The following is a 15,484-nucleotide window of genomic DNA, read 5'->3' as shown; positions in this document are numbered from 1 at the left end:
AACAAGGAAGAACAAGTTGGGTAAAAATCAAAACACAACACTATTAGTAGTTCTGGGTTCTTATCCGCGCTCTCCTAGCGTTTGAGTACATAGAGATCCATTGAAGGGAGCACCATTAAGTCCCCCTGATACAATCCATTGAGTTTGCGTAAAGAGTATATTTTTTTGAAGTATATATTTACCGATCTATCTGTATATCTATCTATCTTTCTATCTATCTATCTATCTATCTATCTATCTATCTATCTATCTACCGATCTATCTGTATATCTATCTATCTTTCTATCTATCTATCTATCTATCTATCTATCTATCTATCTATCTATCTATCTATCTATCTACCGATCTATCTGTATATCTAGCTATCTATCTATCTATCTATCTATCTATCGATCTTTGTAAATTATCATTATTTTGGTGGACAAAGTGGTAGTGATACTATATTCTTTTGGTGAGGAACTCATTTAACCCCATTAAATATATTCAAAATTAGGTTTTCATCATGGGAAAGGATATTCTATACACGTCAGATTTCCTGTCTCTAAACAGTACAGGGATTAATTTGGAGCTGATACCTGGGGACAATGGTTTCCAGTGACTTGGACAATAGAGTTATAGTTGGGGAAGTACATACAATTAATAATGTCATAACTGCTCTCATATATTAGCACCTTAACCTATATATTTGTGAATATTCCAAGATTCTCTTAATTGTTTTGAATCGCCTTCTATTTTCATCCAATTAGAATGCGTTGTTGACCTTGTGCATTTTTTCTGCCTCGTGATTTACACACGACCTAATGAACTTTTCTTTTCTTGTCCCTTTAATCTGCCCTGCTTTTCTAATCCCCTTTGAACTAACAGAAGCTTTCCTTGTTGCCTTAAATCTGTGTTTCACAAAGGCACACAGGCAGAGTGTTGTAGCAAAGAATACTCACTCTTCCTTTCAACAGACAGCGAGCGAGTGCTGATTTATGACACTTTGCATTAAGCCAAGGTTGATGATTTCAACAAACCAAAGGGCCACGATGAATATGAACTGCAGTAAATGGACTTCTTGTGAAAACTCTATTCATCTCAACCCAACCACTAGTAAATAGATTATAGGTTTACTTGGCAAGTCATGGCATATCAAAACTTCTGGCCAACAGATAAAGTTGTTTGAAAGAAAATGAGGACTTGAGGGAACAATATTTTAATGAATTAGTAATTATCGGAGCAACGGGAGACATTTATAAAGAAAAGCTATGCAAAAAAGTGTGCCAACCAATCAGACATCTCTATTCTTTTTCTAAACTGTTTGAGAAAGAAACTGAATTTCTGATTGGTTGCTGTGGTTTAATGCGCCTTAGTATACCTCAGAGTAGGTTTTGTGGAATAAAATAATTCTTTTGCTATGCCTAAAAGATTTCTTTGACATGTTTTACCTAGTAATACATGCGAGTGACATAAGATTTGTTGTGATAATTGAGCAACTAGGATTAGTTTTACCTTAGCATCTAAGGCTAAAATCATTTACCTCATACACGTAAACAATCTGTCAGCTCGGTGATTAAGGTACACTTGTCCTGTGAATATTGGTTCCTCCCACAAAATGGCTGCTTCCACTGTGTAGGGTGGTGGGTGCTTAAAATGAAATATGTGAAGTACTTTTTTCTGTGCAAATGACTTGTGTCCATATGTTGTAGTGAACATTTACACAAATAAAAGGAAAATAAACCCTTTTTAAACATAGGGTATACTTTCCCTATAAATATCTATGCTAAATATAATTAAATTGGACCCTTACATAATGTGAGGCAGCCATTTTATGGCCTGCACCAATTACCATGGGAATATAATAATAATAATAATAATAATAATAATAATAATAATAATAATAATAATTTATGGCTATATATTCTAAGTAATATTTACTGAAAAAATGATGTAAAAAGCCTTACTGTTTTTTAGGATCTAGTTTTCTTGCACTTGCTTTTGGAGATTTAGTTTAATTTTAAATACCTTATCCTTTTGCTAGTCCCTGGTGCAATCAGCCTAAAACACAGATGGAACACACCTGGGGGCATATTTACTGAACTGCTGGTTTGAAAAAGTGGAGATGTTGCCTATAGCAACCAATCAGATTCTAGCTGTCATTTTGTAGAATGTACTAAATAAATGATAGCTAGAATCTGATTGGTTGCTATAGGCAACATCTCTACTTTTTCAAACCCGCAGTTTCGTAAATATACCCCCTAAAGTGATACATTTTTTCAACTGGTGATAGAAGGGCCAAGCATTTTATCCAGGCACCAGACATCTTGACAAATAGCCACAATCCACTAACCTCCGGAGCAAGCTGCTGTGTTAATGGAGCATTTACAGGTGATTACAAGGCAGCCTTGTGTCTGACAGGCCTTGTATTTTGTGTTCCAGGCAGTTGGGTTGTGGTCAGTTATGACATTTTTTTTTTATTGTGATATATGACTATATTTCCTGAAAAGTGTAGTCATATATTTCTCTTTGGACTTTTATTTTAAATAGCTTTAGCTACAAACGCACTTTAAACGTCTTCTTTTTATTTTGTTAAATGCAAATTTCTATTTTTCTGCAGGTTCTTCTTTACGTACCTCCTGCCTCACAGTGCTCCACCTTCCCTTAAACCACTGCTGGATGCTATAGTCAATGCAACAGGTATGTACCACAGCCCCCCCCCCCCCCCACACACACACACTTTAATGAAAACACCTAGGGGTATATTTATCATACCTTCTAACCTTTTGTATTGGAATAAACTAAGAATATGTAAATTAATTTATACCTATTTTAATAAACATTTTTTTTATTATTCAGGTGAACTGCGTTGGAGTATAGAGGAAACAGCCGCACAGTTTGAGAAGGTCCTTTATTTATACAAGAGTGGGTCTTACCTGTCAAATGTTACACATGTACCTAACTCTGGTAAGTATTCACTTTAACCGATGCTCATTTCATTGTCTGTTGACTGATAACTGTCATCGCGGCGTAATTATGGCTTAGATAGCAATAAATAGTACAAACATTCCATTGTTCAGACTGCAGATAGTACTGGCCAGAAGCACAGACCAATCCTGTTACCTGTTCTTTCTTTGGAACGTTCAGTAAAGGAATGTTCTATAGTAATACAACTATACATTCTAAAACTGGAATCCATTCTTTTCTGTCCAAACTCTGGTCTTGTCTTGTCATAGCAAAACCACTTTCACATCAGATTATATAAATGACATGCAAGCATTTTTAAAATTGTAAAAAGGTTGAAAAATAATCAGTCATCATTTTGTAATTTGGAAATATGTTGATGTATTTAGTCAGCAGTTTAATAGTCTTAAAATCACAGTGTGTTATTACAAGGCTGCCCATGTGACTTGTATTAAAGACACTTACACTTGCACGTACACTGAATTAATCAGTGAATCAATCAGTTTTGTGGGGAGAATCACTAAAATGAGAAGGCAGACTATCAGTTCATTAGGATCCAGAGTTATCGTGACTGGTTTTCATGAAGCTCTGGTTCTTGGTGAATTGATTATCTCACACTTGCCAACTCTTCCTGAATGTCAGGGAGATTCCCTGAAATAGGGGTGATCTCCCTCACTCCCTGAAGAGTCTGGCATTCTCCCTGATGCTGAGCCAGTACAAGACGTGGTTGGCTTCGCCATCTGTAGCATGATGACACAGTTCAGAAATTGTGTCCTATGTCCATGAATTGATGCCTATGGAGGTGGCCATTTTCATGGAGACCAAAATTTAATCAAAGACTGACAGGTAAGACAACATGACTTCAGTAATTGAGACAGAAATGCAAAAAACACTTTAGTCTCTAGAGATTCATTAGCTGCTTTTCTTTAACGCATAGTTGCCTACTCTCCCAAAATGTCCGGGAGACTCACACATTTCTGGGAGACCTCCCAGGCTCCCAGGAGAGCAGGGCAACCTCCCGGTTCTCGCCCCTGCAATAGATAAGTTGGGGGGGGGGGCTTAATGACGCAAAAATAGTGTCATCTTAACCCAGCCCACTGCTGTAATTGGCCAAAATTGTGCCAATCGTTTAGGGGAGAAGCCAAAATGATGCAATTCGCCAAGACCCATCCACGCACACCACCTCCCCTGGGATCTCCCTGAAGTCAACGAGGAAAGGTTGGCAAGTATGGATTACCTCCATTCTCATGAATATTAGTTGACGCCACAAAATAGTTGCCTCTACTGTGCAAAGACAATGATTTTGTTTATTCTGGAGTGTTCCAGGTCTAATGCATCAAGTAGGCCCAGCAGATCATGTTGGTCTTATATTTTGGAAATTGAGGTAAAAAAGATTCAACTCACCCCGTAGGAGAGTTAATGTGCAGTAAATGGATCATCCTACTGAAATACATGTATTTAGAAATGGCTGGTTATACACTCCAAAGACAACTCCACCCAAAACTTAAATTGTAGCTTTGGATGGAGTTGAGTGAGTTATAATAGAAAGCAGATATAATTATCTGAAAAGCCATTTTCCACCAATCCGGCAAGCCCCCTAAAAACTCCCACCAATCCAGGGATGATCTTAACCACGTTACTAAGGCTCACGTCAGCACGTCACGTCAGTGGTGTTGCTGACGGACCTCACCTGGGACGTCCCGGTCGCGTGATGTTGCTTCAGCAACTATTAAATGGGAAATTCATGGGGGAGAATCTTCAACGACACCCCTGCCTGTTTGAAATAGGCCAGTGGTATTAGCACAGAGGAGACCATTGCCAGAATGTTTGAGCCTACAGGGAACCTCAGGGCCATAACTAGGGCAGTGCGATAAGGGCGCAATTCTGAAAGGGGGCGCAGTTTAGGAATATTTTAGGTTTATTTGGTTAAAATTGAGGGCTAGGGGGGCGACATTAGTCTTTCTCGCCCCAGGAGCTAGAATTCTAAGTTATGACTCTGGGGAACCTGTTGTAGGGAATGGAACGTCCTGTCCCAGGTTAGTAGCCTGGTGGGGTAGGTTTTTCCACCAGTTAGTAGATCTATGCATTCTATCATAACTTATTATACTCTACCGAAACTACATTTCCAGTTTTGGGTTTGAGTTTTGAGTTCTTCTTTACCCTTCACACTTCCATTAGTTAATCAATCACCGGGGAAAAAAATAGGTTGATTTTTAAAAAAATTATAAATCAGTTTATTTTAATTAAAAATGATTAATTTAAAGTGAAACATATTCTGTTAATAAATGAAATGTATTTGCTACTGCTGTTAGGTAATATACATTTTTTTCCAGGCAGTACTATCACGATTCACGCCAACAAAAATGTTTTCGCTACAACAGGAAGAATTATTTACTGTAAATAAGCGCAAATAAATCGAAATGTAACAATATTATGCAATGATTGTAAAGCTAGGAAAGAGAAGTGTTTGTAATAAAGCACATGCCTTTAATTTGCTGATTTATCCCCCCTCCAGTGTTTCAAATCCTTAATAAAATGCTTGTTATACCAAGGGAAAATAAAGAGCTAGGAGTGTAACATATGGAGCGGTTGCCCTTTCACACGTCACCCCACTGTTTCGATAGGAAAAAAAAAACCTGATTCCTTTGAACAGCACCAAGTGTGAAAAGTGATATTAACAATTACTCTGAAAATCCAGTGAAACAGCATGTGAAGCCCAGCGTTCACATAAAACAAGGTTTAACAAGGTGAACCCTGATCAGGTTACAACAAAAATGTAGGTCTTAAGCTTTAAAAATGTTTGAGCTGTAAAACATTTATAGTGCTTTAAATTATAATGTACTCCTAACGTTGTTTCAGCAACCTTGGCGCACTGTAGAGAGAGACTTTCAAAGCTGTGGAACCAAGATAGTAACGAGCGGGGCAGGATTTGGTCGCCTATTGTTGTGATCAACTTGACATTTCCCCTTGTAATTTAGACATTTTAGTGCCGAGTCTGTTTGTGTGATTTTCAGAGGGCCAGTGTTTGTTATCTTGTGGGTTGTCACATGACATGATCACCCAGAACCACGGGTTTCCTAAGTAGCATTATGCTTGTCTGTGAAAAAACAGTTCGTAAAAATGACATATATATATATATATATATATATATATATATATATATATAAATAAATATATATATATATATATATATATATATATATATATATATATGTATATATATATATATATATATACAAGTTAACCCGTGCATGATACTCATGCATTCTAGTCAAATCAAGCTAATTAAGGTGTTAAAAAGGTTCTTGTCATGCATTTGGGCCTAGCCCAGGCCTCCTCAGGGGAAGAGCGTTACTTCCCGACGCAAGCGCCCTTTTTTAACGTGGTTTTGTCCACATGTCACCACCTCATCATTTTTCTCCATCACCTCATCCTTCATCTTCATCGCCACATCCTTCATCAAGCTACTTAAGGTGTTAAAAACTCCCCACTGTCACCCCCGGCAACCACCAACCACTCCCAACTGTCACTTCTCCTTCAAGAAATATATAGGTCAGTGTATAACTCTGCCCAGCAGGTGGCGCTGCAGCTTGGTTTTTTTTTCCCCACACACACGCCACTAGGCATTTATATAGTTGATATATATATATATATATATATATATATATATGTATGTGTATAGTTAAAATGACAAAAGTCCATAGAACTGTTTATCAGCATCATCATCATCATCTATTCTTCAGCGCTGTACAGAGAACTCACTCACATCAGTCCCTGCCCCATTGGAGCTAACATTCCAAATTCCCTAACATACACACACACAGACCAAGAGAGACTAAGGTCAATTTAATAGCAGCCAAATAACCTACTAGTATGATTTTGGAATGTGGGAGGAAAAAGGAGCACCCGGAGAAAGCCCACGCAAACACGGAGAGAATATACAAACTCCACACAGATAAGACCATGGTCAGGAATCGAACTCATGACCCCAGTGAGACAGAAGTGCTAACCACTAAGCTATTATTGAGAATGATTAGACAATTAGGTAATGAGGCAGACAGAAATTATTTACACTGATGCATAGTAAGCTCTGCAACCTTGGTTAGTAACACCAACTAGAAGTTAAGTAAAACTCTACAATATTATCAATTGAATTGGACTCCTGACCCCAGTGCTGTCAGGCAGAAGTGCTAACCACTAAGCCACTGTGCTGCCCTTCTGTTAAGTAGTCATTGTGCATTCCACAGGAGGGGGGCAAAAGCCCTTAGACCCAAGGGGGTGAGGGACAGCAGCAAACCTCTTCTATACAAGGAGGGCCTACTGCATGTGTGCTCCCATCACGTGTGATGCTGTTTGTTAGACCGGAGCTGTCGATGAAAGCCTAGGAATCCAGTAGTGTGTTGTAAAGTTCCTGTCCACACTTAAAGTATTAAAATGAAATGCTATGCCCTGTATGATAAAATCAATGGAAAGTGGACATGCCTACTCCATGATTCTTCTAGCTCAGTGATGAGCAACAGCCAGGCCGATGAGCGTTCACCTGCAGCCCCCAGCTCCTTCCTGCTTGGAGCACTTGTTTAAAATGCCTTATATTTTATTACATATAGGTGTCTTTTTCTTTTATTGTAATGTATTGTTTTACCTTATTACTGAGATTAAGGGTAATGTGCGTCATTGGTTCACAGAATGACAAGTACAGGGTAAATTGTTTAGCAAGTGGAATGGGAGGAGGGAGAGTCATTCTGGACCTGGGTGTAGCTCTATCAACCCTTCTAAAAAGAAAAAGTGTAGGTGTTGCCCATAGCGACAAATCAGATTCTAGCTATCATTCTTTAGAATGTACTAGTTTAAATGAGAGCGAGAATCTGACTGGTTGCTACAGGCAACACATCAACGTTTTCCTTTGCAGAAGTTTAGCTAAATCTACTTCCTATTGTTTTTATTGTCCTTTTCAGGACCCTGCATTTTTATAATGTTTGGTTATAATTTGGTTATAATGAATATAATATCCGTAAACAATCTTAGTTATATAAACTCATTCATTATATTGGTATTTTTTTGTGATCAGAAAGAGCTGATCAGCTACACATACATTTGTATGCGACAGTTTTTAAATCCTATTATTAAAGTTATGTTTGAGTGCAGCAGAAGCTTTGTTATTTCATATATTGGAAGGGTTTAGTAAAGGAATGCTTTGTGTGACTATGTGGACACAGAGCCGGTGGCAGGTGATCGCTGGGGAAAGAGCTTTGGGCATGTTTCCAGTTGGTAGCTAAAGTTGGTAGTAAATGCAGTCAGGTTTGCTGAGGCTGAAATAACTGGTCATTAAGAGTGATTAAAATCAGATTGAAGGCAATTCCAGCTATTTAAAACAATGAAAATCTGGTCACAAGGCTTTTTTGGTCAAGAGACAAATCCTCATTACAGGAAAAAAAAACTATATTTAAACCAAGAAAGCTAGAATTGAAAAAAATGCAGATCTGTTAAAGCATTTTTATTAAAAAAATATATAATATTTTCTGAATGGTGTCCAAAGAACAATTGCTCAAATAAAAAATGTAATGTAAGTAATGGGTTAGTGTGCAAATTAAATACAAACATCCTTGTGGAGAAATCCCAGTAGACCTTTTTGAAGACCTGACTTAGGGGTAAATGTATCAAGATGAGAGTTTTCCGGCGGGTTTGAAAAGTGGAGATGCTGCCTATAGCAACCAATCAGATTCTAGCGGTCATTTTGTAGAATGTACTAAATAGATGATAGCTAGAATCTGATTGGCTTTTCAAACCTGCTGGAAAACTCTCAGCACCCCTTAGAGTTGGATGCAAATCCATTTGCATGTCTGGTAAAATGTGTCATACTAGCTCAGCACATATTTAGGGTTAGAGAGAAATCGAAATATGAGCTTTTTGTAGGCCTATTTTTTTATACTGACACAAAGTAGTTGCAAGTTCTACACTTTTTATGCAAGTATTAACACGTACATCCAATACGTCCGAGATGCGACCAAACGGACGTATTTAACTTGCGTCCGTACATATTTGCACAGGTGCAAGATTGCAAACCCATATTTCTTAAACAGCTTTAGCTAGGAATCACCGCGCTCATAGTCCTATCTCATGACGTCAAAGCCACTAAAGATACACATGGGCGGGAATTCAGCCGCGACTAATGCAGCGTTAAAGCTAATACCGTCAATATGGTCATTTTAAACCGTGAGCAAAAAGCCGTCATTGAAATTACCGTATTAATGGTAATTACGCGCACTATTACCTTAACGTTGGTAATAGTACGCAGTCCGCGTTACTTTTTACAGTAACACGGCCAATTAAATTCCCCCCCTTAGAGGTAACTTTGTTATACCTACACAACAAATACATTGTAACACAGATGGAGCATTATTTGTTTGGGTAACAATCCAACCCATCCATGGAATGGGGGAGGTACCTGAACACTTTATAGTATCCCCGACACTCTACATTAATACTGTCGGTGAATGGCGTTGTCAAGATTGCGATGACCTCATTGTGTGGCAAGTGCTCAATTGCACTCTTTATCTAAACTAAAGGGGCTCCGTCTGCATATTTGTTATTGAATAAAAATATATGTATCTATCGAAGATTGTTCTTCATGTTTCATCTTTTCTTCTATGTTTTGAAATATAAAAGGGTTCAGAATATAATATTCCAATCTTAGTTTTCACCCTACTGTTTTTCTTTGCCAGTTCAATTCTTTCAGTTTGATGCGTGGCAATTTTAAATTTATGACTGCATTTCTTGTATTAGGCAAGTATTTATTTGTTTTAAACATCATTAGTCTGGAAATTGAACAGAACTTTGACCTTTTGATGATGTGATTTACTGCTGAGAGACTTCAAATTCCATTGACTTTATTTAAATAAGCTTCCTTTCTGGGGAGACTGAAGCCTTGATCATTACTAGTAAGATAGTGTGGGGTTTGGTGTAAGTCAGAGAATAAGGGTATGCAGTTAAATCAAACCTTGTGTGCAATTTGTTTTTGAGAAAATATAATCTTTGACAACATAAGGTATGCAGCAAAAAAAGTAAACAAAACTCTATCCAGTTTATTAAACAAAGTTTATTAACAGTTGCAGTTGACAGTTATATATATAAAAAAGTAAACTTGTTACCATGTTATTCTTGTCAAAGCATTGCAGCAAGCTAAATCTAAATATTTCTGGCAGTTTCCAGTGGGCTGCAAACAGCTGTTATAGATTGTCAGACTTGTGTTGCATTTTTAGGAACGTATTAACAAAAGTGAGATAGATCTTTTCAATTCGCCCCGTCTGCTTACAAAACTTCATAAACTTCATAGTGTTACACAAAAGAATGTATAGATCAGTTACTTTGGGAAAATACGCATCAGGCTGCTCATAAAACAATCAGATAGGATGTAACTAATAATCGGAATCATTGATCCTTGTGACAAACCCCCCACTACACATGTGCAGGGCTGGATTAAGATCTGTCGGGGCTCCAAAGGTTCTGGACGCATACTGCTTAGGGGGATGTGGCCCCATGGATCAATCAAGCTCCCTTAAGGTCCACACAGCCGCCCCCACCCCACCCCCCCCCCCCCCCCCCGTGTAACTTTGCCAATCTTTGGAGGGACATGGCCTTATCTGTGTGGAGTTTGTATGTTCTCCCCATGTTTTCCTGGGTTTCCTCCGAGTGCTCCGGTTTCCTCCCACACTCCAAAAACATACTGGTAGGTTAATTGGCTGCTAACAGATTGACCATAGTTTGGTCTGTCTGTGTGTGTGTGTGTGTGTGTGTGTGTGTGTGTGTGTGTGTGTGTGTGTGTGTGTGTGTAAGGGAATTTAGACTGTAAGCTCCAATGGGGCAGAGACTAATGTGAGTGAGTTCTGTTTACAGCACGCGGAATTAGTGGCGCTTTATAAATAAATAGTGATGATGGTTGATGGTGATGGTTAACTGAAATATGTATATATTTTAAAATGTCACCAAATACATAGTTTAGCAAGTTTAATTTAAACTAGTTAAATAATGATGACCACACGCACCACATTATTGTAGCTGATATTGGGCAATTGGCCGGATATTGCACTGTGTCTGCTTTCAAAACAACTGCGACACACGGTAATCCGATTGTAATAGATCACATCACTGAAGGACCTATTGTTAAAGTTGGTTGGAAGATCACAACAGATCACCGCTATCAGCTGTGTGCAGTCATCTGGATGTATGTGACCAACTTGGTCCTGGATCTTGTCATCTGGCGCCTGTGTGGCAGGATCCTCCTGTGTGGGGCCAGTTTACAAGACCACAAAAGACAGAGGGGAATTATATTGTTCAGTGTTAAGCTGATTTTCCACTGTAGCTCTATTAAATTGGGAACTATTATCTCCCCCTTCCACTACAGAGAGCTGGGGCTCCTCCCATCTCTTTGGGGCAGTGTCCTGATGGATTCTCATATAGTGAAAAAAACTGATTTTGCAGGAATTTGTGCTACTGTGACATCTCTGGTCTGACCCTCTCTATAAATTAACCAACCCACAATGTGCTACAAGACTACAAAGCTGTCACTCAAACTCTGCCTGCTTAGTAAGAAAAGTGCCTCTCCCCAAACATGACAACCTCCTACAGAGGAGTGAAAGAGAGTATGGTGGACTGACTTAGTTAGGTATAAACACTCCAGTTATTTCATGTATATTATTCAGTAATGCACAAATATATCTAAGCAAAATTGCAACAACATTTCGCACAAACCCAAGTTTTGCAGTGAAATTGGCTGTTTCACATAGGTGCAATATTCTGGCAATACAGTCTTCAAATACTGTTTTTCTGCACTGTATGTGTAAGTTCAATTTCTTGGATTGAAGAGTTGGCGGTCAGTTTATTCTGTTCTGTGGTGTGGCTGGGGTAGGACTGAGAACACTCAAGAGCTAATTCGTTATTATTTTGGCCCCGTCCCCTAATTCGCAGTGCCTCACCCCCATCCGTCCTCACCCCCTGGGATCTCAAAGTTAGTAAATATGACTTATCCACTATCTTTATCTTGTCTGGCACTTGTAGAAGCACCTTTCTGTTAGCAAACACACAACTACTCCGTCATGTGACCGTCAACCTAAAATTGTGCTATACAAGTTGGTGCTTAGCAACGGAAAGTTTTTGTAAAACAGCAATGGTCTACATGTAGCCCTCCGAGCCTTCCTCTGTGGCCCCCAGCTCCTTCCTGCTTTGTTTGTTAAAGCTTGTAACACTTGTTTAAAATGCCTGGTGCTATGTTATTACAGATAGGTGTCTCTTTCTATCATTAAATGTATTGTTTTAACTTATTACTGGGAATGATGGTAATGTGCGGCCCTATGTGTATCAGATTGCCCACCACAAATGGCAGCTGAACGCACCAGAGATAATTGCACACAGTGCAAAAATGAAGATTAAATAAAGTTCTTACAGATCTCACCACACTATACAAATAAATTAAATTTTAAGGCAATAATCCTTATGTGTTTTATTACTGAAGTGCAGTTAGGACAATCCCTTTCACAATAATATAAAATACGTGGAGATATGTAAGAAAATGTACATGTGTATGCAAAAAACGCAAGTCAGGCTTGCTTGAAAAGATGCACAAACTCTTGGTCGACTTTTGTTTTCAATTAGCATCAGCCAATTATACGGTATTTGGAAAGCCTTGGGGCACAATTTAAAGGTAAATATTGTTCTAATCTACAGCCATTTCCTAGATGCAGCTCTGCTTCCAGAACATAAGAAGCAGAAACAGACATCCCCTAGATCCACTATTTAAGGGAGAAAAAAAAGGTAGCAGTGATCCTTGATCTACAGCCATCATTTTGTGGCGCTTGCCAAAGAATTCCATCCTCTGGTGTTTTAGTACTATAATTAGTTCATGTACAACTACAACATTTAATTGTTTAAATGATCCATGATATTGAAAAGGATGTAACTTTTTCTATAGAATCATTTTGGGGCCAAGTTGTTTTATGACGTTAGGCTTACAGCAGATGTATGTTACATTATTCTGTTATACATTCTACTGTCTTGTGTTTAACTTTGCTCTATAATAATACTATAAGCAGACAATTATGTTTCACAATATGGCAGCACAGTGGCCTAGTGGTTAGCACTTCTGCCTCACAGCACTGGGGTCATGAGTTCAATTCCCAACCATGGCCTTGTCTGTGTGGAGTTTGTATGTTCTCCCCGTGTTTGCGTGGGTTTCCTCCGGGTGCTCCGGTTTCCTCCCACACTCCAAAAACATACTGGTAGGTTGATTGACTGCTATCAAAATTGACCCTAGTCCCTCTCTCCCTGTCTGTCTGTGTCTTTGTGTGAGTGTGTGTCTATATTCGGAAATTTAGACTGTAAGCTCCAATGGGGCAGGGACTGATGTGAATGAGTTCTCTGTACAGCGCTGCGGAATTAGTTGCGCTATATAAATAAATGATGATGATGATAGTTGTCTACGCTGTCGGGATTTCCAGGAGACTCACAAATTTCAAGGAGTCTTTCCTGACTCCCAGAAGAGTAGGCATCCTCCTGGACTGTGATTGAGGCGGGGCTTAATGATGCGATTTCACGTAATTAAGCTCCACCCATACTGTGATTTTTGGCATTTCCTAGAAGGAGTGGGGGGGGGGGGCTAATGATGTCACCACGTCCCCTCCTACCCCCTGTTCACATGAACTCTCCTCCAGGATCTCCCAGAGTAGAGATTTGAAAAGTTGGCAAGTCTGACATACAGACACACAGACTGAAATGACAAGCACAATACGTGTTTGTGATCTTTGACAAATCACGCCATATAACTACGCTTTTAGGTCTACATAAAAAAAAAATGTTGAATGTGTAGAAGAAAAGACAGGAAAGGTCAATGTAAATATTCAGTGAGATCTTTCTGATAAACTGTAAGACAAATCTATTCAATGCAAAGCTTGTAAATGATGTTGACATAAAAATCCTTCATGTTATCTCCACTAACCTTGACATTTATAAAAAGATGGCTACAGATAAGTACATTTTATTGCATGTTACAAAACACTTTTTCAATGTTGCCCCGGGAACTTGCAGTACTTTCTAGAGTTACTAGGCCCTCATTAAAACGATGAGAGAAAGAGAAAGAGAGAGAGAGAGAGTGATACAAGTTTCCGGATTCCAATTTTGCCCTTAACAAACATAAACGCAGTATAACTCGCAGATATAATTATTTACTTAGGCTTAGTACCACCATAGCAATGTGGTTTACATCTCGCATGTTACATGCAATGGCGAAAACGTGAATATGCTGAGTTATTACATCTAAATGGTGTTTTTATAAATGAGCTAAGTTGTAATATTTAAAAGTGATTAATTCACTGATGGTTTCAGTAATAAAGGAACCTCAGTGATGGCTGGAGAACTTGGAGGAGCCGTGAACAGTGAACAAGGGGGTGACTTTTAAAGCCATCTGAGACTGAACGGCAGCCAAAGCAGCTTGGTAATATATTAATCAGTACAGAAATGGGTGAGAAAATAACGTTTATTCCATGTACTCTTTCTCGTGACCTATTAAAGAAAGTCCTAGGAAATTTCAGTTCATTAAGAAGCCTATTGAATTTTCCTTCCCTTAGAGCAAAAAATTAAGACTGCTTATTTGATGGAAAGGGGTTATGAGCCTATAATTAGTTCATGTGGGGACTGCTTCATTCATTCATTTTCCCTTTATCAAGCATTGTAGGGAATATCTTTATTGACTAGTGAAAACAAACGACAACATTATTTGCCTGTCAGCTCTCTTTTTTTTTTTTTTTTTTTATCAGGCTTTAGGATATCTAGAGCAAATGTCAGCACTCTGGCTAATTTGCAGCATGTGTTAATTTGTTATGCATGTCTAAGGCGAACTTCTGACCACCACTCAGCTTTTATATAACAGTCGTGACTAAAGTCATCATTTTTAGAAAAACAAATTCTCACAAATAATCTGGTGACCTCAAAAAAAAAAAATAGTTGTGAATGTGATGTAATATAAATTGCTGTTTCACACAATTAAACATAAGTTGCACTTTTATTTTAACTACACTACAAAAATGAAAGTGGTATTAAAAAAAAGAGAAGAAAAGTGAACTTTCCCCCTATTGTTTTTTTTTACTTATTCGAGACAAACCTCATCCTGTTATTCTTTATCAACATTCACACAGATAACAAATAGCTTCCTACCTGCGTTGCTGTGTTACAACCGGATGACTCACTGTACACATTGTTTGTATGTAAAGCCATTGTTTTATCAATAAAAATGTTTCATTAAACATATGTCATGTATCATAGACAGTCAGTGTTTTAAAGGCAAATTTAAACCCTATTTTAGTTTCCCTTTATATGTGTCAAATATTAAGGCTTGAATGCATAAAAATATTTCTGTAGCAGAAATTCTCTGAGCTTCTGTAAGGGTGTTCCTAAGGGGTCTATTTAACAAAAAGCTGTGAAAGAAGAGAATTTTTTTCACTGTATCCCACAGTGATAGAAAATCTATCACTGCTATTTATCATGCCCAGCTCTTCCT

The 15,484-nt window shown here is 38.3% G+C and overlaps 1 protein-coding gene across 1 annotated transcript in view; it reads left to right on the top strand.

Moving 5' to 3' along the window:
* Nucleotides 1–15,484, top strand: part of PKDCC (protein kinase domain containing, cytoplasmic) — a 46,897-nt gene that overhangs the window by 25,199 nt on the left and 6,214 nt on the right. The window contains exons 4-5 of the mRNA XM_075204172.1: nt 2,597–2,676; nt 2,836–2,943. Of these exons, the coding sequence (XP_075060273.1) occupies nt 2,597–2,676; nt 2,836–2,943 (188 nt within the window). The remainder of the gene's footprint in view (nt 1–2,596; nt 2,677–2,835; nt 2,944–15,484) is intronic.

This window comes from Mixophyes fleayi, chromosome 3, assembly GCF_038048845.1.
Source record: "Mixophyes fleayi isolate aMixFle1 chromosome 3, aMixFle1.hap1, whole genome shotgun sequence".
Taxonomy (NCBI): Eukaryota; Metazoa; Chordata; class Amphibia; order Anura; family Limnodynastidae; genus Mixophyes; species Mixophyes fleayi.
Note: the sequence above shows the minus strand (reverse complement) of the source record. Positions and strands in the feature narration are given on the sequence as shown.